At 42.5% G+C, this 25,233-nt stretch overlaps 1 protein-coding gene across 2 annotated transcripts in view; it reads right to left on the bottom strand.

The window, feature by feature from the left end:
• Window positions 1–6,659: 6,659 nt before the first annotated feature.
• CCDC198 (coiled-coil domain containing 198) overlaps window positions 6,660–25,233 on the bottom strand; it is a 22,970-nt gene continuing 4,396 nt past the window's right edge. Inside the window, exons 3-6 of one of the 2 annotated variants that reach the window (XM_032875309.1) lie at window positions 17,175–17,261; window positions 15,682–15,783; window positions 14,715–14,862; window positions 6,660–6,915 (exon numbers count right to left, since the gene is read on the bottom strand). In XM_032875309.1, the coding sequence (XP_032731200.1) occupies window positions 6,686–6,915; window positions 14,715–14,862; window positions 15,682–15,783; window positions 17,175–17,261 (567 nt within the window). In that variant the 3' untranslated portion in view covers window positions 6,660–6,685. The remainder of the gene's footprint in view (window positions 6,916–14,714; window positions 14,863–15,681; window positions 15,784–17,174; window positions 17,262–25,233) is intronic. The other variant, XM_032875310.1, reaches the window with a different exon arrangement.

Genomic DNA, 25,233 nt, shown 5'->3' with positions numbered 1-25,233 from the left:
CTAATAGCTTCTGTTTCATGTCTTGGTGAAAAGAACAGACTTCAGAACCACAAAACATTCTAACTTTTGTTTCTAATTTCAATGGGAATAATACCGCTACTTAACTAATCGTACTGATGGTTACTGTGGGCAGGTCCTCTGTGTTTGCCTGGATTGTCTGTGGGACTTGGTTCTCATGGAGCTGCTGGGGATTTTACCCATGATCAGCAAGGGCAGAATTTGAATTCAGGAAGTAGGACTTCGGGAACAGAGCCCTTAACCACCAGGCTACAGCCAGTCATGCCACAGGCTATGGTCTGGAAATTCCATGAGATGAGAGCTTTCTTCTGGCTTCCATTCCCCACATTTCCAAGGACCCACCTCTCACCTTGTTAGTCAATGTCATCTTTGTTGCTAAATCCATTGTGTGCTGTTTAACCTTGATCTGACTGGCCTTCCAGGAAGTATTCTGTGTCCTCCTTGAACAGTCTCCTCCCTTGGCTTCTGGGATGTCAGATTCTCCTCGGTGTCCATTGGGCCATGTTTGCTTCTCATTGACTCTTCTGCTGATGACCACACCTTAACTATGGGTGGTCTGTGCCTCTCTCTTCTCAATGCCCCCCCAACGACCTCTGGTCAGTAGGAGCATCCAACCAATATGACCTTCTTCACTTCCCTGGTTTTAAAAAATGACACACGGAGCAGCAGCTGCCACATCTGGCCACAAAGATGGCCAGAAGACCCCCAAGAAGCAGGCCAAGGAGATGGACAAAGAAGATAAGGCATTCAAGCAGAAATAGAAAGATGAGCAGAGGACACCTGAGGAGCTAAAAGCGAAGGCCAAGGGGACGGGTCCCCTGGCCACAGGTGGAATTAAGGCATCTAGGAAAAGTAAGCTGTTCCTTGTGCCTGAGACTTGGTGATCCTTAATCACATTCCTGTTTAAACATCTGGATTCCCTGTCACATCCTCTATTGCCATGTATAGCTAGAAGAAAGTGTTGTCTTAGGTTCTGTTGTACATTTAAGGATAAACTTTTGTAGAAAAAAAAATAATTATTTAAAAAAAAAAAAACAACAACAAGAAGTCACAGTACCCAAAAAAGGTACTGTTCAAAGCACCTTATATGTATTATCTTACTTCGCCGTCAACAATCCTAATATCCGTTTTACAGTGAGGAGACTGGCCAGTGAGGTTAAATAGCTTACCTAAGATGAGAAGTGGCAGAGTTGTGGCAGAGTTGGAATGTGAACTCTGACTCTAGAGCCTGTTGGTGCTCACCTCTGGACAGGTGTGCTGCTAGATGTTTAACATCCAGCTTTCTGGAAAAAAAAAAAAAAGCACTGATTTATAACGTTCGCCATTTTTTTGTGACATAAATACTTCCTCTGTGGCTGACACAACATCACTGAACCTGGATTTGAAAAGAGAAGCTCATCATTCCTCCAGCGAGCTAAGACCGGCCACTGTAGCCAAATCCAGCAACCACAACCATGTGGGTGTGCGATGCCATGAGGCAAAGAGGTGGAGTTGGGTAACATATCTATTAGTTGGAGTCTTTGGTTTTAAGAAATAGAAAAGCGAAGCTGGCCCAAGCAGGAGGGGGAATTTACTAGAAGGATACAGTCTCAGAATGAAGAGCAGGAGGCAACAGGACCTCAAGAGGCTGGGAATGAGCACTAGATGTGCTATGGGGCTTTGATGGGTCCATTGTGCCTCAGTATCCGTTTACTGCAGGGCAGTGCTCCTGTGTCCCTGGCCCACAGGGCAGAACCCTACCATCCATCTCTCCTGAACTTACTCTTGCCACCAGCAGAGACCGAGGTCCTCTCTGACTGGCTCTGTTGGGTCAAGAATCAGCCCTGGGGAAAAAAAAAAAAAAAAGAATCAGCCCTGGGCCAGTCAGCTATGGTTAGTGGGTCTGCGTGCCTCTGTTCAGGATCATATTGGGGATGTCAGTGTAGATTAGGACCAAACTCTTCTGCCTTTGAAATTCTGTTACACTGAAAACTCATCGTCATGCTGTGGTCCTCTGGCCACCCCTTCATCTGGGCCTTCATGACCTTCCTGACTGATGTCATTCCTGTCAGGCTCCCCTTTGCTCCCTCTGCCATCCTGGCCTTCTTGTTGGCCTTTGAGCATTACAAGCTCATTCTCACCTCGGGGCCTTTGTACTTGTTCTTCCACAGGGCTTCTTATGACTCACATCCTACTTTCAATCAGAGCATCCCTCCCTGAGCACCTGCTAGCAATAGTCACTCCATCCATGCCACCCTCCTACCTGCTTCATTTTTCTTCAAAGGCTTAAGATGACCTGAAATTGTGTCATGTATTCGACTGTCTGCTCCCCACTGGAACATAATCCATGGGCATCAGGACTTTGTCCTGCTTATGGCTTATATTTTCACCTGGAACAGTGCTTGTAATCTAGTAGATACTCCAAACCTATTTGTTGAATGCATGATTCAATGAATGAATGAATGAATGAATGTATGAATGAGTTGCAGACTTACTATGAAATACACACTTAAAAATAAACCTTAACTATTATCTTAGCTTTCAAATATGTTTTTGCTTATTGTGTACTTGAATAAAATAGTGCTTCTTTAAAAATGAGATGTAATCCAGATTTTTAGTGGTCTGATCTTTCCTAACTTATCCCTTAGCCCATCTTGTCCTAGGCTTCCCTAGAGTATTTTAAATTAGTGATGTTTTGCAGTATTATGTGGAAATAGGCTTTCGTTGTTCATTCAAGGTGGAAAATGGTTGATATGAATAATGATTTGATGATAGGTATGCTGTCTTGGTAAGAAAGGGAGTGCTTTGGAGAGCTGGTGTTTTGTTTCCCTTTTTAAAAAAGCTTTGAGCAAGCAGAAAACAACAAGAAGTCACAGATGACTTCGACAAGAGTCATCTTCAATTAAATCCCAGCACAGTAACTCAGAATTATCCTCCAAAGAGACAGATGAGAAAAAATGGCTTCCTACCTGAAAAAATATTTTTTGGAAAAAAGCACATTTCTGAAAGGATGCAAGAGAGAGAGAGAGAAAGAGAGAGAGAGAGATTTCTCTTTCTCATAAAAAAGAGCAAGAAAGATGATATTTTCACAAGAGAAAGCATGCATTAGGCCATAGATAAGCCTTTTTTTTTTTCCCAAAGCAGGAGATTTTCAGTTAAAGAAAATTGACAACTTTGCCTCCAGGCTGAATTTTATAGTTTTCACCAGCAACAGCTGTGTTTACTGATGGCCCTATATTGTCCTGAACAAATTCAAGATTAAGTAAAGGACTAGTGTTCTCAGACAATCACCAAGAAAACAGACATTTTCTTACTGTTTGTGGAGCTCCAGGCTTCATGTCCTTACCTTTGAAGAATTACCTCAGAAGTTGTTGCTTTTAAAGACAGAAGTTGATATATCTGGTAAAATAGAATGTTCTTATTGCTAAAGCTGTAGTTTTTGACCTTAACTGTACCTTAGCCTCACCTGGGAACTTAAAAATGTGGTAGGTATTTTGATAGGGATTGCACTGATGTGTAGACTGCTTTGGGTAGTGTAGACATTTTCACAATGTTTGTTCTTCCAATCCATTAGCATGGAATGTTTTTCCATTTTTTTTTTCTTAAAGATTCTACTTATTTACTTGAGGGAGAGAAAGAGTGAGAACATAAGCAGGAACAAAGGAAGAAGCAGACTCCCTAGTGAGCAGAGAGTCCAGCTTGAGGGCTTGATCCCTGGACCCTGGCATCATGACCTGAGCCAAAGGCAGATACTTAACCAACTGAGCCACCCAGGCACGCTGTTTTTCTATTTCTTTGTGTCCTCTTCAATTTCTTTCCAAAGTGTTCTATAGTTTTCAGTGTACAGATCTTTTACCTGTTTGGTTGGGTTTTGGGAGCTTAAAAAGGAAACACCACCCCAATGCCAGAGTTCTACTCCAGCCCTTGTAAACAGGAAGATGGGCCCATTAATCCTAACTCCTGTTAGTTTTCCGGTTATCTGTCAGGAGATTCTAACCCATAGCTGCATCGAGAAACGTTGCCCTCCAGCCCTTGCCACAGGGTGCAACTGAATCCCATCCTGGATGGGGCATCAGATGGGGTTGCCCACGATCCTGCTCCCTTGCCAAACCGTGAAGAAAGTAAAATTGTCTTGGCTCTCCTCCCATCTGCCCTTGTGTGCCTCTCTCCCCATTCCTGAAAACTTTCTCTCCTGAGCTATTGCTCAGGCATTCTTCTCCCACGGTGAAGCTATCAGGCTCCAAGGAAACTCTTCCTTGCTAAAAAATAATCCCACAGAGGGTTCACCCTTTTCAGCATAGTATTAGCCCTCTCAAAAACAAACAACAAAAAAACCCTAAACACCAAAAAATCCACCACATAGTAGAAAAAAATTGTGAAATGCCACATAATGCAGCTGGTGAGTTTGAGGAGAAATTGAGGAGAGGAGGAAGGTGCTTCCAGCTCCTATCAGGTCCCTTCTGGTTGGCAATAGTCTACTCCAAAGGGCCGTTGGGTGGGGTGACTCTGGCAAGTTACTTAATCTCTCTGTGCCTCAGTTTCCTTGTCTGTAAAATGGGGATGATGTTAATACTGCCACACAGAGTTGTCGTGAGGACTGCAAACAGAAAGCGTTTGGGGAACACTGGCCAAAATAAGCAGTCAGTGCCCATTAGCAGTTATTACCATCATCACAATTCCCATAATTTCACATTCTTGAATTTATAATTAAGTGAGGGGGAGTTCCACATGGACCGAGCAAATATATTCAAACAGAGAAAGTGCTCCTCGGATAGAGTCTCAAAAAATATTTTGAACTGTGACATCCTCAATGGCATATGCGTCTAGCTCCAATATCCTGAGGCAATGCTTAATTCATGCTCTCCATTTAGATGTATAAATTCCAAAAGCTTCGGGGAAAAAAATTCCCTTTCTTTTTTTTTTTTCGACTGTATCATCGACCTTGTATGTCTGTGAATCTCGGGAAATGATGGAGATGAGAATGAACAACGTGTAGCTGGGGAGAAACAAGCATCCCTCTAATTGCCTTGTTAACCCAACACAGAAATTAATGAAGTCAACAAATATTTAATGATAGACTCTGTGCCAGATGTTGTGCTAGGAAGTGGTGGTGCCACAGGGGGGAGACGAGGTCCATACGGACAGAGCTCGCAGTGCAGGGAGCCAAGAGAAGGGGTATTGTCCAATCTCAAGTCACAGCCCAGAGTGACCAAGACATGCTTAGGCCCCCGCTCTCTGCCAGAGAAATCTTCATGTGCGAGGATATGATGGCTAGGTTGAACTCGTTTCTTGTTTCTCCTCTCTGAGATCCTACTTTTTCAAGACTGACTGGTCAAGCAACTTGTGCATTCCTTTGCAGGAAACACGATTCTCACTGACCAGAGACAAGTTGAAAGTGGGAGCAGAGATGCCCAGGGATGACCTAGGTGCCTTCTGTTGTCACAAGAACATGAGCGTTTGTCCCTTAACCCAGCAGGCTTTTTAGTGACTGGACTGAATGTGCTGAATGTTAAATTTGAGTGGTGTTTCCCTATTTTTTTCTTTTTAGATGTTTCCTACAGAAGGCTTAAATGGATGTTTTCGTTTTGCTTTGTTTTCAAGTTTCACTAAATTCTTAGAAGCTTCTGAATGGCTTAAAAGTATTTTTAGATTATGCTAATAGTGGAGCCTAATTTTACACCAAAGAAGTTCTTAAAGCTTTCTAAAAAAATCTGATTTTTGTTAATAGAGTCACTTTGGGACTGAAGATTTTCTAAGATTCTTTATAGTTTTAAAGAGTTGTAAGATCTACATCATAATCTAAAAGATCTTTATTTGCTTCTGAAATTTCATACACCCTGACCTTCCACACTTGACCTTATTCCAACTCTTTCCTGCAGCCTCTGTTATAACAAGCCACTAACTCCCAAGGAGTGACTTTCGTGAGCTTAGTGTCTACTGTGTATTACTGTGACTTCTAAAACCTCATTTTTATTTGTATCAAATCTACTTTTCCATCTATTTATTTTAGAAGACCTAATTTGCTTTTTGAAAGCATGATGTGGTGTCTAGTCTCAAAGATGAACTTCAATAGACCGTGCTTTCCAGTTCTTACCCTGGGTAGCCCTCTCTTTCATGGATGGTGAACTGGTCTGTGACTTGCTTTAACCAAGAGGATGTGGTGAGAGTGGTGGGGAGCCCATTCCATTTTGAGGGTTTAAGAGGACTGGCAGGTCTGTTTCCTCTTCTTGGAACATTTGCTGTGGGGAGTTCTGGGCTGATATAAAAGTAAATTCACTACTCTGATGGAGAGACCACTCAGAGAAACCACATAAAGGGGCTCTGAGACTACAGGGGGAGGGGGTCAGGTCCAGCTGCTGCCTCATCCTGTTTGAACCTCCAAATGACTCTGGTCTAGCTGCCATCTGACTTTCACTATGGAAAGATCGCATGAGAGACCAGAGGAAGAACCACCCAGCTGAACCCCACAAGCCACAGAATAGAGGGACAATCAAAGGCCCTAACTTTTGAGGCAGTTATGCAGCATAGTTAATAATATAGGACAAATCTGTTAACTGTAAGACTCCAAAAGAAAAGACAGTGAATTGGGTTCCTCCAAATAATTCATACAACTAACCTGAAGAACTTTTACAGGGATGCAAGCTTTCAGTGCACTCAGTTTCTAGGCTGGTGAATAGCATTTTTATTTTCAATCAAAAAACTCATCAAAAAGTGGGATTCTTTCTGTCCTGGTCCTCACCAGTGCTTGTGGTTTCTTCTCGCTTTTTCTCAACTCCTCTGAGTCAGAGCTAGAACTGTCCCAGAGAAGCTGGCCCCGTGCCTCTTGTTCACAGAGCCACGTTTCCATTTTGCCAATTTTCTGGGGACAACAGTCATTCCTTGCTTGGTGTTCTCCCAAATCTTCATTCTGGGAATTTCCTACAAAAAATTTAAAGTTTAAATATTTTTTTTCTCTTAATAGTAAATATCACACACACACACACACACACACACACACACACACACACACATATAAACTCAAATATATAAATGAGTTCAACTTTATATATATATATATATATATATATATATATATAGCTCCGTAGCATTAAAATTTTTCCTTGTTATTTTAAATTTTTAGAAATCTTCTGAAAGTCACAAGAACAACACAATACATACCTATATGTCCCAACTCACTGACAACATCTTGTCACACTATTGCCTTCATTTTATACACACATGCACACACGCATGGTTTTCAGCTGAGCTATTTGAGAATTAGTTGCAGTTACACCCCCCCAATACATCACCACAAATCTAAGTGCTTTTCCTGCTTAACTACAATACAACTATTACACTTCAAAATTTAACGTTGATATATTACTGTTTTCTAATATATGGTCCACATTCTAATATTCACGATTGTCCCAGTGATGCTCTTTGTAGCTGCTTTTTATTTGCCTATTTGTGTTTTATTTTTTTGATCCAGGATCCAATCTAGGATTACATATTGCATAATCTTCCCTATCTCTTTTCTTTTTTCTCTTCTTTCTCTCCCTCCTCCCCACTCTTCTTTCTCTCTCTCTCCCTCATTCTCACTCTTGATCCCTCCCTTCTCCTTCCTCCAACCCCCTCCATTCACTGTCTTCTTCTTTTTCCCTAACACTGATATTTTTAAAGAATCCAGACTGGACGCCTGGGTGGCTTAGTCAGTTAAGCGGTGACTTCGGCTCAGGGCATGATCTCAGGGGCCTGGGATCGAGTCCCATATCAGGTTCCCTACTTAATGGGTAGCCTGCTTCCCCCTTTCCCTCTGCCTGCTACTCCCCCTGCTTGTATTCTTTCTTTCTCTGTGTGTCAAATAAATAAAATCTTAAAATAATAATAATAATAATAATAATCCAGATCAATTGTTTTATAGAATGGCCCTAAATCTGGGTTTGTCTGTTTATGATTAAGGTTAAGCATTTTTGGCAAGAGTATTGCACAGGTGATGTTACCTAGTGCTATTTATTGAACAACTACTATGTGCTAGATGCACGATACACACTTTCCCTGAACTTTACATCTGCTCTCACATATTAGAATTGCCTGCGAAGGTTTTTAGAAATGCAAATGCTTGGGCTACACCCCAGACTTATAGAACTAGGAAGTTCAAAGGATCATGTATTTTATTTTACTTTCCAGAAGAGATTTAATTGTTTATTTTTTGGCATAGGATCTTATATCTGTAGCTTTTTATTCAAGCTGCACCCAGCGCCCTTTTAAAATGCACTTCAGGGAGCACCTGTGTGGCTCAGTCAGTTACATGTCCAACTCTTGATTTCATGTCAGGTCATGATCTCGGGGTCATGGGATCAAGTCCCAGGTCTGGTTCCATGCTCAGCAGGGAGTCTGCTTGAAATTCTCTCTTTCTCTTCCTCTCTCTCTACCTCTCCTTGCCTGGCTCATGTTCTCTCTCTTTCTCCCCCACAAATAAATACATAAATCTTAAAAAAAAATAATAAAATGCACTTCAGAACAACAGGTGCCTTACTCAAGCAAGCCTGGACTTTAACAAAACAAAAGCAATGGCTACTTCTGAGCTAGGAAAATCATCCTGGGTCAAAACCCAGAATGTTCCCCCCATCCGGTTGAACCAGCCATAATATTTGGATGTCATCTTAAGGATAATTGTTTATTGAATCTTATGGCATATTTTATTTAAGCCCTTGATAGCTAACATTGCATACTGTTACAGAAGAAAGTCAAACATCTCAATGTGAGCATTTCTGCCTTGTGATTTATTAGTTTCCTTTCTGCCTCAGTGAGGAGTTACCCTCTTCCCCTTCTTGAATGTTATTATAATTATTGTTATTGTCCATGCACATAGTAGTGACCAAAAACCATAATTGATTCATGTCTGCAACCCCAATCTCTCTCCTGAGCTACAATACACTTTTTTTTTTTTTTTTTTTTTTTGTACAGCTGGACGTTTCCATTTTTACCTCCTGGCAACATGAGAGACTCACCTTTTCTTTCTCTTTCAAATCCGTGTTTTCTCCCAGTTGCTCTAATTCAGCAGATTGCTCCAGCTTTGCCCCCTTGTCTGCCTAGTTCTTCAAGAGTAACCCAAGAAGCCTCCTGGTCTTCTTGCTCTCTCCGCACACCCACATCCAGTCCATCACTGAGCTCTGCAAATGCTATCTCCTAAATATCTCACATCTGGCTCCTCTTCTGTCACCCTCTCTCCTGGTCCAAGCACCATCTCTCACATGCACTTCTGTTATGTCTGTACCACTTGTCTCCCCATGATCCCTTGCATTCTCCTCTCATCCATCTTCCACAGGGTAGACAGAGTGATGCTTAAAAATGTAAGCCTGATTGTGTGGTTCCCCTGACCTTTCAATGGTTTCCCATTGATCTTAAACTCAAGTTCAAAGTTCTTATTTGACACAACTTGCAAGACCCTGTGTGCCTCCGGAGCCATCTCTGATCACTACTTGAATTTCTCTTTCCCACCCAGTGTCTAGAATCTGCCAGGTTCCTTCCCACTCAAGAGCTTTTGCATGTACTGTGACCATTAATAGTTCTGAATGTTCTAGCACCTCGATCCTCACACTTACATGGATCCCTATCCCCTTTGTTCAGCTACTTCCTGTGTCAGCCTAAATATCACTGCCTCATGGAAACCTTCCGACTCTCTCAGATGGTGAGCTCTCCCAGCTATACTGTCATCGAACTTCTCCTTGTTCATTGTATGTACCATTGCAAAGCCAAGAACCACATTTATGAATACACGTGTGAACCAGTGAGCCATCAGAGAATTTGAGGAGGTGAGAAGTATTGGTAACTGGGACTGGGAAAGACCAGGTGGTGTAATCATCTCTGCTTTGCGAACGAGCCAAGAACTACTAGAAGCATCATTCAGACTGGAAACAGCAATTTTCTGCTGACTAGAGGCAGGAGCTTTGAAACAGGAAAAGAATATTTGTTGATGGTGAGACCTAATGCAATATTAATAATAGCTTAAGTCCCACACCACTCTTGATGTTATGATAATGCAGGCCTAAAGTTAGTGCGTGAGACCAAGTTCACATGTTCAATTTTATCCTTGAGTATCTCTTAAATCATTCATAAAATATTATATACATAGTTCTGTATACATAGCATTAAAGTGTAAGAACTTCTCAGCTAGATGTCTTTTTACTTGTTGCATTTTTATAAAACCCTACTTGATTCTCTGGGGTTGCTAGACTTCAGGAAAAACAAAAAGAAAAATACGTTTAAAAACCTAAATGGGTTTTGGGTGAGCAAAGGAGAATGTGCCCAACTTCAAAATGAATCTGGGAAGGGAGAAAAGCAACAGAGGCCAGGGGGGGGGGGGGGCGGAAATAGGGAGTGATTTTAGGTAGTATAAGGATTCTCTAAAGCATTAAAAAATGTTTGATGGTTATGTATGTTTTAATACATAAATGCTTTAGCAAAATGTATCACCATTGCGTCAAACTCAAGATTTCACAGTTATTTCATAGACAAGGTTAATTAAAAACACACACACACACGCACACACACACACTCACACACACATACACGGGGCGCCTAGGTGGCTCAGTGTGTTAAGCCTCTGCCTTCAGCTTGGGTCATGATCTCAGGGTCCTGGGATCGAGCCCCGCATCAGGCTCTCTGCTCAGTGGGGAGCCTGCTCCCCCCTCTCTCTCTGCCTGCCTCTCTTCATACTTGTGATCTCTCTGTCAAATAAATAAAATCTTTAAACACACACACACACACACACACACACACTCAAACCCTCAGGATACTTTAAAGAAAATACTAAGTAGTTAATGGTGCTGGTCACCTGATAAGACCAGAATTGTGAAGGTGACAATGTTTTGAAGGGGCCACCTTCCCTTCAGTTATTTTCACTCTAAGTTGTTTTCTTTAAGGTTATTTTCACTCTAAGACCTCAGTTCCATCCTTCTTCTATTGTCTGTATTTCCATGCATGGGTTTGGTGCTTTACATTTAAATTTGCTTTTATACATATTGGATTAATTTTTCCATAAACCCTACATGGTAGACAAGGCTTTACTCTATTTTACAGATGGGAAGCCTGAAGCTCAGAGAGGTTAAGAGGTTAAGTAACTAGAGTTTAGTTAAAATCTCTGTCTCTATACAGAAATAAAGCTGTTTAGACAAATATATAGCTAATGTTTATGGAGAGGCTACTGTGTACCAGGCACCGTTCTAGAAACAAAAAGAGGCCCCTGCTCCCATGGAGTTTACATTTAGAAATGTATTTCTTGGGGCTCAAAGGAAGAGCTTTGATTTCAAGTTCAATGCTTTTTCTATCCACTACCCTGGATTAGATCATGGCTTCTGGAAAAGGCAGGAGTCACATAGATGTGTTAAATCTCATGAAATAGTCCACCCGAAGAACAATGTTTGCTTTGTGTAAGTTAGGAACAAGTGAGCCATCCTCTAAGTTATAACTAATTTATTGCACAAGTTATATGTAATTATTATAGAATTATACAAGTCATGTGTAATTCGTTATATAAATAGATACGAAATGTATTTAAAGTGTGTAAATGTAAGATATATGTAAAATTTCATTTTAAACAGGCAGCATTAAACAAAGACCGACCTTTATCTCATAAGAGACCTGTAACTCTCATCCCACCTCCCCAAAGAGGGAACAAGAATGGGCAAATACAGCATTCCGTAAGGGGACGTGGGTACAGCAGAATCTTAATGACCACAACTGGGGTAGCAGAAAGCTCCTGTAAATCTATGATCTTGACCTTGTTCCACTTTCAGGAGAAAGCAAAACGAACTAAAAGGAATGAAAGGAAAGATGCTACCTGGGAGTAAGCACAAGGAGTCATAGATGGAGCACGTGCCTATCATGGTGGTGAAATCTAGGCTGGGCGGAGAGACTGCCTGCTCTTGGCAGATAAGGTTAGGAGTCACTCCCCTCTACTGGCAGACTTTGTCGAGGTTGTCCTGGACAGAGCTCCAAGTCCCTGGATTCCTGATGAGGGTATAGAAGGGGGTGGGGACGGTGGAGCAGGCCTTTGGAGTCAGAAAGACCGGGCCTTGAATTCTGGCTCTGTCACATGACAGCCAGGAGTAACTCCTTCTGTTCCTGCTGTGTGAGGATTTAAGAACAACAGTGTATGCTGTCTCATGGCAAGCAGTAGACAGACCTCAACCAGAGGGGTGCCTGGGCAGCTCAGCTGGTTAAGCATCCAGCTCTTGGTTTCAGCTCAGGTCACGATCTCAGGGTTGTGAGATCAAGCCCCACGTCTGGCTCCACACTCAGCACCGAGCCTGCTTGAGATTCTCCCTCTCCCTCCCCCCTCCCACCACTCACGTGCTCTCTCCCACTAAAATAAATAAATAAATACATCTTTAAACCTTAACTAGAACATAATGAAGCGGCTTTAAAAAGCCTCAGACATGCAGAGAAACTCTCTTTTCCTCGTGCCACCACCCTTCCCGGGCCCCTCCAGATCTGGGGCACCTTCCAAAGATTTTTACCAATGTTGGTTTTTCTTGGCTTGCCTTCAAGCAATGACTCTGGGTATCTAACTTCAGCTGAGACACGTTTTGGGGGTTGTTTTGACAATATGTTCTAAATTGTAAAACCTGCTTATCTATGTGCCCACATAGCATATTTCATTCTGGCCCCGGGGAGTATATAGGTTCAATAGATTCCCCAAGGAGATTTACATTTATTCAGCCTTTTTGTATTTAATTAAGCCTCCTGTTCCTCGGAGCAGGAGCGGTGTGTCTTTCAGCTGGCAGCGTGGCCTCTTAGAAGCTCAGTACCTCCAGAGACACGGCTGGGATTTCTGTGGATCTCTCCGTGGTCAGTCCTATTGACAAGGGATGTGGCTCACAGCACCGCCCACCACGTACATGACCAATATTATGTATTCATAGGGTGGGTTTGCCCTGGGGGAAGACGGACAGGGCAAACGTAATGGGGCTTTAACTGGTGGGAGCACACAGCACAGAGGCTGTGAACAGGGCATCTGTCGGAAGTCCCTGAGCAGTCTGGCCTGGTTGGAGGCGACGTCAGGCACAGGAATGGCTGCAGAGACAGCCACAATGGCGGGCCAAGAGTGGATCCTGAAGGCTCAGAGTACCAGGGTGAAGAGCTGATTTTTAAAATTTTTATTTACTTCTTATTTTTTAGAGCAGGGAGGGGTAAAGGGAGAGAGAGAGAGAGAAAAGCTAAAGCAACCTCTAACCCTGAGTGGAGCCCTCCGCGGGGCTCCACCTTACGACCGTGAGATCATGATCCGCGTGGAAATCCAGAGTCTGATGCTTACCCGACTGCACCACCCTGGGGCCCCCAGGGTGAGGAGTTTAGACTGTCCTCAGGCTGATGGAGGCTCGCTGAGGATTTTTATTTTTTTAGGATTTTATTTATTTATTTGAGAGAGAGGGAGAGAGAGAGAGAGCATGAGCCAGGGGAAGGGTAGAGGGCGAAACGGACTCCCTGCTGAGCAGGGAGCCTAACGTGGGGCTCCATTCCAAGACCCTGGGATCGTGACGTGAGTGGAAGGTAGACACTTAACTGACCGAGCCACCCAGGTGCCCCTCACTGAGGATTTTTTTTAAGCAAGAGAATGATATGGTCACATTGGCATTTTATAAGATTACTTGGCTCTTAACACTGTGCTTCTGAAATGACTGTGTATGAGAGTCACTGGGCATCTTAATAAAATGTGTATCCTGATTCAGGAGGTCCAGAGTGCGGCCTGAAATTCTGCATTTCTAATAAACTCCCTGATGACGCAGATGCTGCTGGTCTGCGGCCAATACTTTCATGATCAAGTAGAGCCGTGGTTCTTAAACTTAAGGGGTATCAGAAGCACCTAAGGGGGTGTTAAACCTGGATGGCTGGCCTCTGTCCCTACATTTTCTGATTCCGTCACTCTGGCTGGGACCCATCCACTCTGCGGGTGATGCTGGTGCTGGTGGCCTGGGCTTGTACCGAGTGCCATCAGGACAGAGTGTTGGTGGAGGAAAGGGAAGATTTGAGGCAGGAACACAGGAGTTGGGAGGCGGGAGCAATAGCCCTGGTGTGACGCGATACCCTGTGGGTGGCATTGGGAATGCGGGAAAGCTAAGAAAGAGTTCAGTTCCCTGTGACATCCACAGGACTTTGGGACCATCCAGCTGCAAGGAGGGAGAGGAGGAGGGCTGGAAGGGTCCCAGGTCTCTGGCCTGAGTGGCCCTGAAAGTAGAGGGCTCACCCACTGAGAAGGAGCAAGTGGGGTGGGCTTCAGTTTTCAATGCTCCGAATGAGCCTCTGAGGGCTGCAGGGAAAAAGCGGGGTGGGGGAGGTTGTCTGCGGGCAGCAGACTGGCTGATACCAGTTCGCTATTTAATAGAAGTCCCCCTGCTTCATTCGCTTTAACCACAAGCTGAGAGGCTCTTTTGCCTCTTCTCTTCTTAGGGGTGGAGCCAGGATGGCCACAATGCATGTGAAGCCCTGGAAACCACTAAAAAGAGACATTTTCTAACAGTGTTTGACCGTCTGTCTTTTCCTTCCAGCCGCCCCAAATTGCATGACACGGCGTGATCCCTACTTTCCAGGAAGTACAATATCAGCAGAAACCCAAGGCTACTTGCTGTCCATCCACCACCTCTCCCCCTCCCTCCACTCCTGACAGAAGTTTATTTGATGAAATTTTTAAAACACTTGAAATATTTTATTTTGCTAAAATAATTTACATGACTGACCTGGACTTCTTCTGTTTAAGGTTTCATCCGGCAACAAGGTTGGAAGGTCCCTGTCATCATTTCTTGGGACGCTTTGAAGGATTTTCTTGGCTTTATGGTCCCTCGGTTTTTGCTTATTACTTCTTGCCTCCCTGGGAAGACTTTTCTTCTGAAAATGATCAGCTGTCATGGATTAGTGTTCTCCGCCTGAGCTCCTGTCACCAGAATAGGTCACCAGACCAGGCACTTTGCAAGTCGTGTGCTTGTGTGTACTCTGGTCCCCTAACCAGAACATAGTTTTCTTTTTCCTATTAGAGGGTATAGAAATTTCTCTATGCACAGTCTAGTTAGGAGAGAGTCTCAAAAAGGCATGGCTTGATTTAAGAGGAGGACCGTTGTAAAACATTTGTTGGTAGGCCACTGACTCTGGGATTGTAGAAGACAGTGATTTTAGGCTTAAATACGAGAGTGAGGAGTTTGGAATATGACAATTCCAGGAGATATTACTGTAAAGGGGTTTGTTATAAGAGCTGGTTCTTGTAGGATAACCCCACGGTGTGGATTATGGAGGATGCCTAGGTATCAAGATAAAGACTGACTCACCCCCTTCTATTTTCCTGAACCAAGACAAGCGATCTAACTTCATTTTTCTGCTGGAACCAGAATGTCATGAGAGCAATTTGTGGTCGGTTGGGGGGGGGGGTGTTGGCAGGTGGGGAGGAAGGAAAGAAAGAAAAAACAGAGAGACTTGGGACAAAGATTCATCCTTGAGACTCAAAACAAAGAAAAGGTTCAAAAGGCTCAGTGGCAGAAGGGATCTTCCCGATGCTTCCCAGCTCTAGTAGTTGAGGCTTTGGTGCCAATGACCAAATTTAAAATGCTAAGTAAAGCCTGGGGATGGATGCTAAACCATTCGAGTGCGAGGGCAGTGATTATGTGGAGTAAATGTGGTAAATATGCCAGCCTTCTTCTCTCTTCTCATACTTACCTCTTGTCTGTTATGGTTCATTTCCAGCATTCGCATCTTATGTAAATATTGCCTCTTCCTGGGAGTGTACCCTGGAGTTTGCATCTTCTTTTCCAGTTCCTGCTGGGAAAGATGACACATTCATTAGAATGGGGTAATTTGTTACTGACTCTGAGATCCACAACTTGTGATTATTCTTTCTTTTTCTTCTCCTTTTTTTTTTTTTGGACCAAAGTGAGATCTTAATCAGCCATCAGTTATAATCCATAGAGATCTCTTGTCAAGGAGATGTCAAAGGTAGATCATTGTAGTTCCCCACCGAGTCCTTTGTGTCACTATCAGTGAATGGAGATTCGCTGTGTGTATAATGCAGTTTTTAAGGTTCGTGTAGGGTTTCGCAAACCTTAAGTGGAACTATGTTTCTGCATCTCATTTTGATGAACGATCGCTTACCCTGTCAATAGATGCTCATTACTGTCTCCCCAGAAATGTGTTCTGGTTGGGTAAGATTGGCCTCTTTCTTCCTGCCTCTTCTGCCATTGTCTGGCTATGACATCAGGGGGGAGCCACAGAATAGCTAATGGAACCCATTTCTATAGCCTGGACACCCATTTACCAATATAAGCCCTGGTATATTAGGAAGTCAATTATTTGTGACTTTGGTGATCTCCCCCAGTGCATCACAAACCCCGGGGGGACAGTGAAGACAGTTATTAAGGGTAGCCAGGGGTGAAAACACCCTTGTTTGTTGCTTGCTGTGGAAAGGTGAGGGAAGGGTATGGCAGTCAGACGTGCTCAGTGATACCCTTTTGCTGCCCTGGGGACAGGGACTGTGTTGGCAGTTGCGAGCCTCCTGAGGGGACCATCTCCACAGTGCTGCCAGTGTCACAAACCTGGCCTTGACATCTTTTACCAAATCATTCTGCTGTGCAGCAGCGCCTAGCTGGCTGGCCCCAAAATGAATCAGGAGTGGAAAGCACTGAAAATCTACTACCTCCCAGTTTTCATGTCTGCATGAGGGGCGTCTGCTCAGCAGAATATGACAAATGAATAAAAGGGAAAAGCTCTTCAGAAGACCTTTTCCAAGGATTCTTTTTTTGGTGAGGTTATGGTAAATAAGTTAGGAACACCTCATAGAAATGATTTGCCCTAAAAACTGAGAATAAAGAGAAAGGTTTCACCTGAGAAGAAGAATAAAAAGAAAGAGTTACACTAGATTTTTCATAAATTTGAACACTTCTAGAATTAGCAATGTCCAAGGAAAACTCATCTCTCTTACCTACATCTCCCTGTTTTCACTAGGAAGTGGAGAAGGGCCCAGAGTTTACCTCAGAGATGAGAGTATTTGCCAGTTGGAGGCAGGCCCAGGAGAGAACGTACAGCTTTGGGAGGTCCTAACTCTGAATGACCTCATAGTTAGATTTGTCTTTGAGGTCTTCTGTGCAAGGAGTATATGAAAAGGAGAGCCCACCTCCCCCCACTACCCACCCCCTCCAGCGAGAGCTACAGTTCACCTTTGCTTTGTGAGTTGTTCTGGCTTCATGCTGGCTCGGGAGCGTTTCAGAAGTAATTACTTGTGGCAGGTCAATGGGTTCAAGCCTCTAGAAGTCCAACATTTAGAGCATTCAGCATTCCTCATGCCATGAGATGATAAAACATAAAAGCCAGACATTAAACTATCTTAACACCTTGCAAAAGCAGCACTTATTCCTGAGAGCACATAGGAACAGCGATTTCAACAAGATTATGGTCATATCTATGCAAAAGGCTTTTCAACTTATCTGGATTCTTTATTGTCCTATTGCTCTGCTGTCAGGGACTTCTTGATCTAAATACCTTAAGAATCCTTTTCTGTCAGCATCGAGGGACCAAGTCCAAAGCTATCGAAAACAAGGGTCTTAGAGTATTAGAGATGAAAGGAGCACCAAGAATTTGTTCTATTCATTTCTTAGTCACCCCGCTGGACTCTTCCAGTTCTTAGGTGAGTGACCTGTATTTAAGATCTCCAGAGAAGCTGGAGATGACTTAAGAAGTAGGAGGAGAATGAGGAGTACACCAACTGTGAGCACCACTCCCATCTTAGTTCAACGTTAAAGGCAAACGATGGTTCATTTTGAAATTAATTTTTATTGCAGTCTGATTGGTTGCATTATCAAGGGGTAGACCTGGAGGTTCACTTGGCTTTCAAGATGACCAGAGTAAAAAGAGAGTGGCGGGGGGTGGGGGGGAGCAGGGAAATAGATGCTGACCGAGCAGCACTCAAGGCAAGCATGACCTGTGCCTCCTGCTACTTCTCTGTAGAACACTTTCCTGGCCTCTGGGCCCGGACCCAAGCTGTTCCAGGGAAAACAACCTGCATTCCTTTCTCCTGTCACAGCCCAAACCTCGCCTGGCAAGGAAGAAAATGAGGGCAAAGGATTTGGAGACTGGGAGGAGAGACAAAGGGAAAGAACTCATCTTTAGGTTAGATGTGTGCCTGTGCTAGACAATTTGCACTTGTGCTAGGAAGTAATTCCCTGTTCCATTCTCACCTTAGGTATAGAAAGGAGGGGGTTTAACTTGAGAACCGTGCAAGGATGCAATGAGAGGTGATGAGGACTAGTAAGAGAGAGGTTTGTCTGGCTCTCTTCTCTGCTGGGAAAATGGGACCTGCTGGTATAAAGAGGTAGCCGCCGATCAGACCAGAACCTTTGGGGAATAGAGACCAAGGGGAAAGAGTTATCCAGGCACCTGTGAGAAAAAGAATTAGCAGTGACCAGAGTGGGTAATCAGGATCTGAGGAGGGGACAAGGAAATGTTTGTGCTACTCCCTGGACTTGGTTCAGGATCTAGTTCTTTCTGGTGATGAGGCCCATGAACCTTTACAGTTGCCCCTGTCTGTCACTCCCAGGGCCAAAATGTCATCTGGTTCAGTCCTCTCATGAACGCTGTGGGTAATTATGATGATTCCTCATTGTTGAGAGGTTAATAATTGTCCCAGTTTGCACAGATAGAAAATGGCAACTCTAGAATTCAAATTCAGGTTTATCCAGTTCCAAATACCATGTGCCTTCCTCTTCTGCTTGTTCCTAAACCTGGTTTATCATAAGAATCTCCTGGAATTAAACACACACACACACACACACACACACACCCAAAACCCTGGGTTATTCACTGGGGATTGTGATTCAACAGGTCTAGAATCTGTTCTGGGAATGAATATTCACATTACATATATATAAATAATAAACTTTAATTTTTAAGGAAGATCAGGTTCATAGCAAAACTGTAAAGTACAGAGAGTTCCCAGATACTCCCTGCCCCCACATGTGGCTAGCCTCCTCCACTATCAACATCCCTTACCAGAGCAGTACATCTGTTACAATGGATAAACCTACATTCACACATAATTATCACTGAAAGTCCATTGTTTAAATTAGGGTTCACTCTTGGTGGTGTACAGTCTATAGATTTGGACAAATGTATAATGACATGTATCAACCAATGTAGTATCCTACAGAATAGTTTCATTGCTCTAAAAATCCTTTGTGTTTTGTCCATTCATCCCTCTCTTCCTCCCCTTACCCTCTGGCAACAACTGATCTTTTTACTGTCTCTGTTGTTTTGTCTTCTCTGAAATGTCAGTATTTTTGGAATCATACAGTATATAGTCTTTTCAGATTGGCTTCTTTCAATTAATACACACTTAAATTTTCTCCAGATAGGTGCACCTGTGTGGTTAAGTTGGTTAAGTCTGACTCTTGATTTTGGTTCAGGTCATGATCTTAGGGTAATGAAATTGAGCCCCCTGTTGGGCTCTATGCTCAGCATGGAGTCTGCTTCTCTGTCTTTCTCTTGGCCTCTCACTCTGCTCATTCTCCCCACCCCTTTCTAAAATAGGCAAATAAGTCTTTAAGCTTTCTCCACATATTTTCATAGCTTGGCAGTTAATTTCTTTTTTAGTGCTGAATAATATTCCATGATATGGATGTACCACAATATCTTCATCCATTCATCTCCTAAGGACATTTGGTTACACCCAAATTTTGGAAATTATGAATAAAGCTGCCACACTCATCCCTGTGCAGGTTTTGTGTGGACATCAATTTTCAATTCATTTGGGCAAATACTAAGGCTTACAACTGCTGGGTTGTATGGGAAGAGTATGTTTAGTTTTATAAGAAGTTCCTGCTGCTCCACATCCTTGCCAACATTTGGTGTTGTCAATGTTCTGGATTTTGGCTACTCTAACATGTGTATAGTGGTATCTTATTGTTGTTTTAATTTCCATTTCCCTGATGACATATGATGTTGAACATATTTTCATATGTTGAACATATTTCATATTCAAACCAAATTAAAAAAGGTTTTAATTTCAATGAGGTCCAGCTTCTCAGTTTGTTTTTTTGGGAATGTATTTCCAGGGCATTCTGATGATTTTCTAAGTTGAGGTCCACTGGCTTCCATACTGCCTCAAGTGAATAAAGGAACTACATCAGAGTAGACCACAGAGTATTTATTTGTGGCGCATTATTAAAAATTTGAGTCTGAAGATGCCAGCTATTTAAATATTTTCAGCTGCTTAATCTATCCATAAATTCTTAGCGTCGGATTTTTCTTTGAAAATATAAATATATGTTCTTCTATTTTCAGCCTCATTTTAATTAAACCTATAATTCTGATAAGGGTTAAAGAGTAGGTGTCTTTAAGAACCCTCTCCAGGCAATTACTTTCTTCCTGGCCTTACAAAAGAACTGAAGAATCACACTATTGCACCACATAGGGCACTAGATGGCAGCAACTAACATTGCAAGTAGGATCCCTCCCAGAAGTACTTGCACTTGGCCTGAGAAGTACAGCAGAAAAAATGTTGGCTGCTTGGCTTCTCTAAACAAACCAACCAGTCAAATGAGATTGCCCCAGAATTCTGGGTTCATATCAATGTTCCTTTTCCCAGCTTGGGATGCAAACTACCTCCCTTCAACACCTTCAGAGAGAATACAAGGGAAGGAATGACTGGAGAACTGGTATGGTAGAATGACTTTTTTTTTTTTTAATCTTGTGTTATAAAAAATGTATTATCTGTCTAAAGGTTTCTGGGTTATTTGGCTTCTTAAGTGAAGCAGTCAGGCCAATCAGTTGAAGTGTCAGCTGGGAAACTCCGAAGACTGGAGATTAGAACAAGCAGAGTTACTGAGCTTCGTGATACACTAGCCTGAGACGGTTGCTTCTGTGTAGTAGCAGGAAGGGAAAGATGGGCAGGAGAAGCTCAAGGAAATTGTAAATTTTGATTGGCACCATGACTTAAGAATGTATGTCCTTTAAGGGTCTCAGAAGAAGGTAAAGGTGTCCAGGGCAGCCTTGAAGCAAGAAATCATGAGCCCAGGGAGGAATTTTTGATCAAGGCATTGCAATAAGTTCACATTTCAATAACTTTCTTTGCCCCAAACATCTAGCAGTGAAAAATAAAACATAAAGCCAAAAAAAGATATGGTTGGGCTCTAATACAAGATATGTATCTCCATGGACCAGAAAACAAACAGAAATACATACTTAGAGGAAGCTGATCGATAAGGCATTTGGGGCTCCTGATGACAGTGAGTTATTTCTAGAGGTTAAAAGGGACCTAAAAATGCTCCATGTAAGATGGCAAACTAGAGCCAGGATCACAGCTTGACATGAAGGGCTGAGCTGTTCTCTACTTTTTTACCCAATACAAGAGAGCTGAATCAAAATGGGAGTTGGAAGATCTGTTTTACAAGCATTATCAGAATGTTAAATATTAAGAATATTAAGCAGCCATAAAAAAGGATGAGATCTTGCCATTTGCTCCAACATGATAGACCTAGAGAGTATAGCAGCATTAAGTGAAATAAGTCAGGCTGAGAAAGACAAAAACCATGATTTCACTCAAGATATTCAAAATAGGAGGGGAAACCCCCCTGATGTTATTTTGATGGTCAACATTGTCTTGCTTAGGCTACAGCCTCTAGTTAGTCAAACACTAATCTAGGTGTTGCTGTGACATTAAGTGATTAAAGTCCATAATCATTTAACTTTTATTTTTAAAGATTTTATTTATTTTGAGAGAGAGAGAGAGAGGGCACAAAAGCAGGGGGAGGGACAAAGACAGAGGGAGAGACAGAATCTCAAGCAGACTCCATGCTGAGCATGGAGCCCAACACTGGTCTCGATCTCAGGACCCTAAAATTACTATCCAAGTTGAAATCAAGACTTGGACACTTAACTGACTGGGCCACCCAGGCTCCCCCATAATCATTTGACTTTAAGTCAGGAAGATTATTTTAGATAGTCTGGGTGGACCTGGTTTAATCAGTTGAAAGGTCTTAAGGGCAAAGCTGAGGCACCCTGAAGAATAGAAAATTCTACTTATGGACAGCAGCTTCAGCTGCAATTGCAGCCTGACCTCCCTGATGGCCTGCCCTGTGGTTTCAGACTTGTCCTGTCAGTCTCCACAATCATGTAAGCCAATTCTTTGCAATATGATATATATATCATATTGCAAAGATATATATATCATATTGCAAAGAACACACACACACACACACACACACACACACGTATATATAATCTCCTTCTACTGGTTTTTGTTTCTCTGGTTGAACACTGACTAATATAGGTACCTAGAAACGAACCTAAAAAAAAACTTACACAAAACCCCTGTGGAGAAATTATGAAATGTTATTAAAAGATCTAAAAGAAAATCGGAGTAAACAGAGATTTACGCAAAGTGTGTGGTTTAGAAGACTCAGTATTATAAATGTGGTGAATTTTCCCCCAATTAATCAATGAATGCATTTCAGTCAAAACGTTTGCAGTGTTTTTAATGGACTTGATAAAAAGACTCAAACTTCACTTGGAAGAGCAAAGCACCATAAATAACAAAGATAATTCTGAAAAAGAAAAATAAAATGACTTGCTGTATTAGATATTAAAACTTAAAGATACATAATTAAGACAGTGTGGAATTCCTATGGAGATACACAAATAAACCAATGCAACAGAAGAGAGAACCTGAAAACAGACTCAGGAAGCTCTGGAAACTGAATATAGGACAGAAGTATCTTTTTAAATCAATGGTTAAAGAAGGATGACTCCATAAAGAGTGTTGGGACAATAGCTTATTCAAATGAAAAAAAGTAAAATTAAATTCCAAATTCACATCTGCACACAAATTAATTTCAGACAGATTAAGACCTAAATGTGAAAAGGCAAATATTATAAATTTCAGAAAGAAATAAACAAGAGGAGCACCTGGGTGGCTCAATTGGTTAAGCGTCTGCTTTCAGCTCAGGTCACGGTCCCTGGGGGTCCTGGGATCAAGCCCTGAGGCAGGCTCCCCACTCAGTGGGGAGTCTGCTTCTCCCTCAACCCCTCTCCCTGCTTGTGCTAGCTCTCTCTTACTCACTCTCTCAAATAAATAAATAAAATATTAAAAAAAAAAGAAAGAAGGATATCTTTATGACCTTGGGGAAAATAAAAATTTCTTAGACAATATATAAGAAATACAAAACATAAACACTAAGATTGAGAAATTTGACATTTGAAGTGGAAATCTTTGTGTCCACACACAGATAGGCAAAATGAAAAGCCAAGTCATAGATAGAGAAAAGATATTTGCAACACATGTAACTAACAAAGGGCTAGATCTAAGACATATAAAGCACTCTCACAAATCACAAAGAAACAAATAATTGAAAATGGGCAAAGAGTTAGAAAAGACAAGGAAAGGGAAACGTTTGTGACAAATTATATAATACTGAAAACAGCACAATGAAAATGTCCAGGTGGGAACAGACCCTCCTTATCTCTCACCAGCAGGGTTTATACTCATCTTTGCCCCTTTGTATTCACTCATTTGATATTTATTCAACTCATATTTATTGATCACCTATTACATGCCAGATACTGTTCTAGACACTTAGATACACTAGTGAAGACAAGCGACAAAAATCTCTGCCTGTGTGAAAGATAATATCCTAATACTGGCTGGGAGGTGATGAACAAAACACACAATGAACGTACTAGAAGTGAATTGTTTGGTGTGTTAGAAGTCAATGCTCTGAGGAAAAGAAAAGATAATGGTGGCTGATGGGAACCAGGAGTGCCAGGTTAAGAGTAAGTGACAACTGTCATGAGGTTATCATGAGAAGCCTGTTGAATGGTGAGATTTAAGCAAATCTTGGGCGATGAAGGAGGAAGTCATCCCAGGAAGTCACATTATAGGGGGCCTTATGGGGGATGTGTGGTTGACCATCTCCACTTTAGGTGGGACCGGAGATGGTTGGATGAGAAGGTCAATCAGGCCAGGAGGGACAGTTGAGATCAACTTTTCAACACGAGATGAGCACATTGGGTTCAGAGTTCCCTGGCAGAGGCTCTTAGAATTCAGCAGTTGGAGTTGGAGTTGGAGAACTTTAGTTCATGACCTGCTCTTTACTTGAGAAGTAGATGTTTAGGAAGTGGAGAGTGCCAAACGTGCAACTCAAATTATTTAGGATGCAATTAGATTTGGTTTAATAATTAAAAATACTTTTAGAATTTTCTTTGGCAGAGATTAGGCTATTAATTAGCATGTCATGGGAACCCAGCATTTATTATTCTCTCAAAAACCCATTTGTGGTGGAAAATGTGCTGAGCCTCATTTGTGAAGATAATTATAGCTGATATCTTTGGGAGTGTCTGCCAAGTTCCCAGTGATTTCCCTCTTCTCTGGGAGCTGCTTCCAGAATTTATTGGGGCGGGGGGGGGGGTCTCTGCCCACACTTCTACTGCGTGAGCATCTCCTCTGGTCATAGCTTATTGGAACAGAACTGGAATCAAGAGCAAAGCTGAGCCAATAAGATCTTTTCTCCCAGGAATTTCGAATTGGAGCCAAAAGAGCCAGGCTGATCTGTCTGTTTGATTCCTGAATGCAAATTCAGGAATTGAGGGTGGCCATATTTCACCAAGTGGTCTTGAGGAGCAGAGAAAGTCGATTCGCAGGAAGAATAAAGCATATGCACAGAGAAGAGCTCAGGGGAGACACAGAGGGAGTTGTGCCTTTCAGGTTCCAAGGCAAAGCTGTTACCTGAAGTCCAACTGCCTCCCAGCTCTTGGGTTCAACAAACACTCCTGTAACTCATGACATTGGCAGCTAGCCAATCAGACTTACAATTCAGGGATGCTATAGGTCTGCGATAGCAGGGAGAATGCATTTTGATTTTTATTCCCACCATGGATAATGGGGCTCGTTGTCGTTCATTCACCATTCATTCATAAGCCTTTTTGAGGCTGCAATTAAGTGTCAGTGGCTGAAGATATAAGACAGAGTAAGACACAGTCTTTGCACTCAAATAATTCATTTGCCTTGGTTTTTAAGGTGGTTGGTTAGAATACAGTCTTTGGGGACGCCTGGGTGGCTCAGTTGGTTAAGCAGCTGCCTCTGGCTCAGGTCATGATCCCAGTCTCCTGGGATCGAGTCCCACATCAGGCTCCTTGCTCAGCAGGAAGCCTGCTTCTCCCTCTGCCTCTGCCTGTGCGTGCTCTCTCTCTCTCTCTCTCTCTCTCTCTCTCCTTCTCTGACAAATAAAT

Source organism: Lontra canadensis, unplaced genomic scaffold (assembly GCF_010015895.1).
Source record: "Lontra canadensis isolate GAN:19392208 unplaced genomic scaffold, GSC_riverotter_1.0 scaffold55, whole genome shotgun sequence".
Lineage (NCBI taxonomy): Eukaryota > Metazoa > Chordata > Mammalia > Carnivora > Mustelidae > Lontra > Lontra canadensis.
Note: the sequence above shows the minus strand (reverse complement) of the source record. Positions and strands in the feature narration are given on the sequence as shown.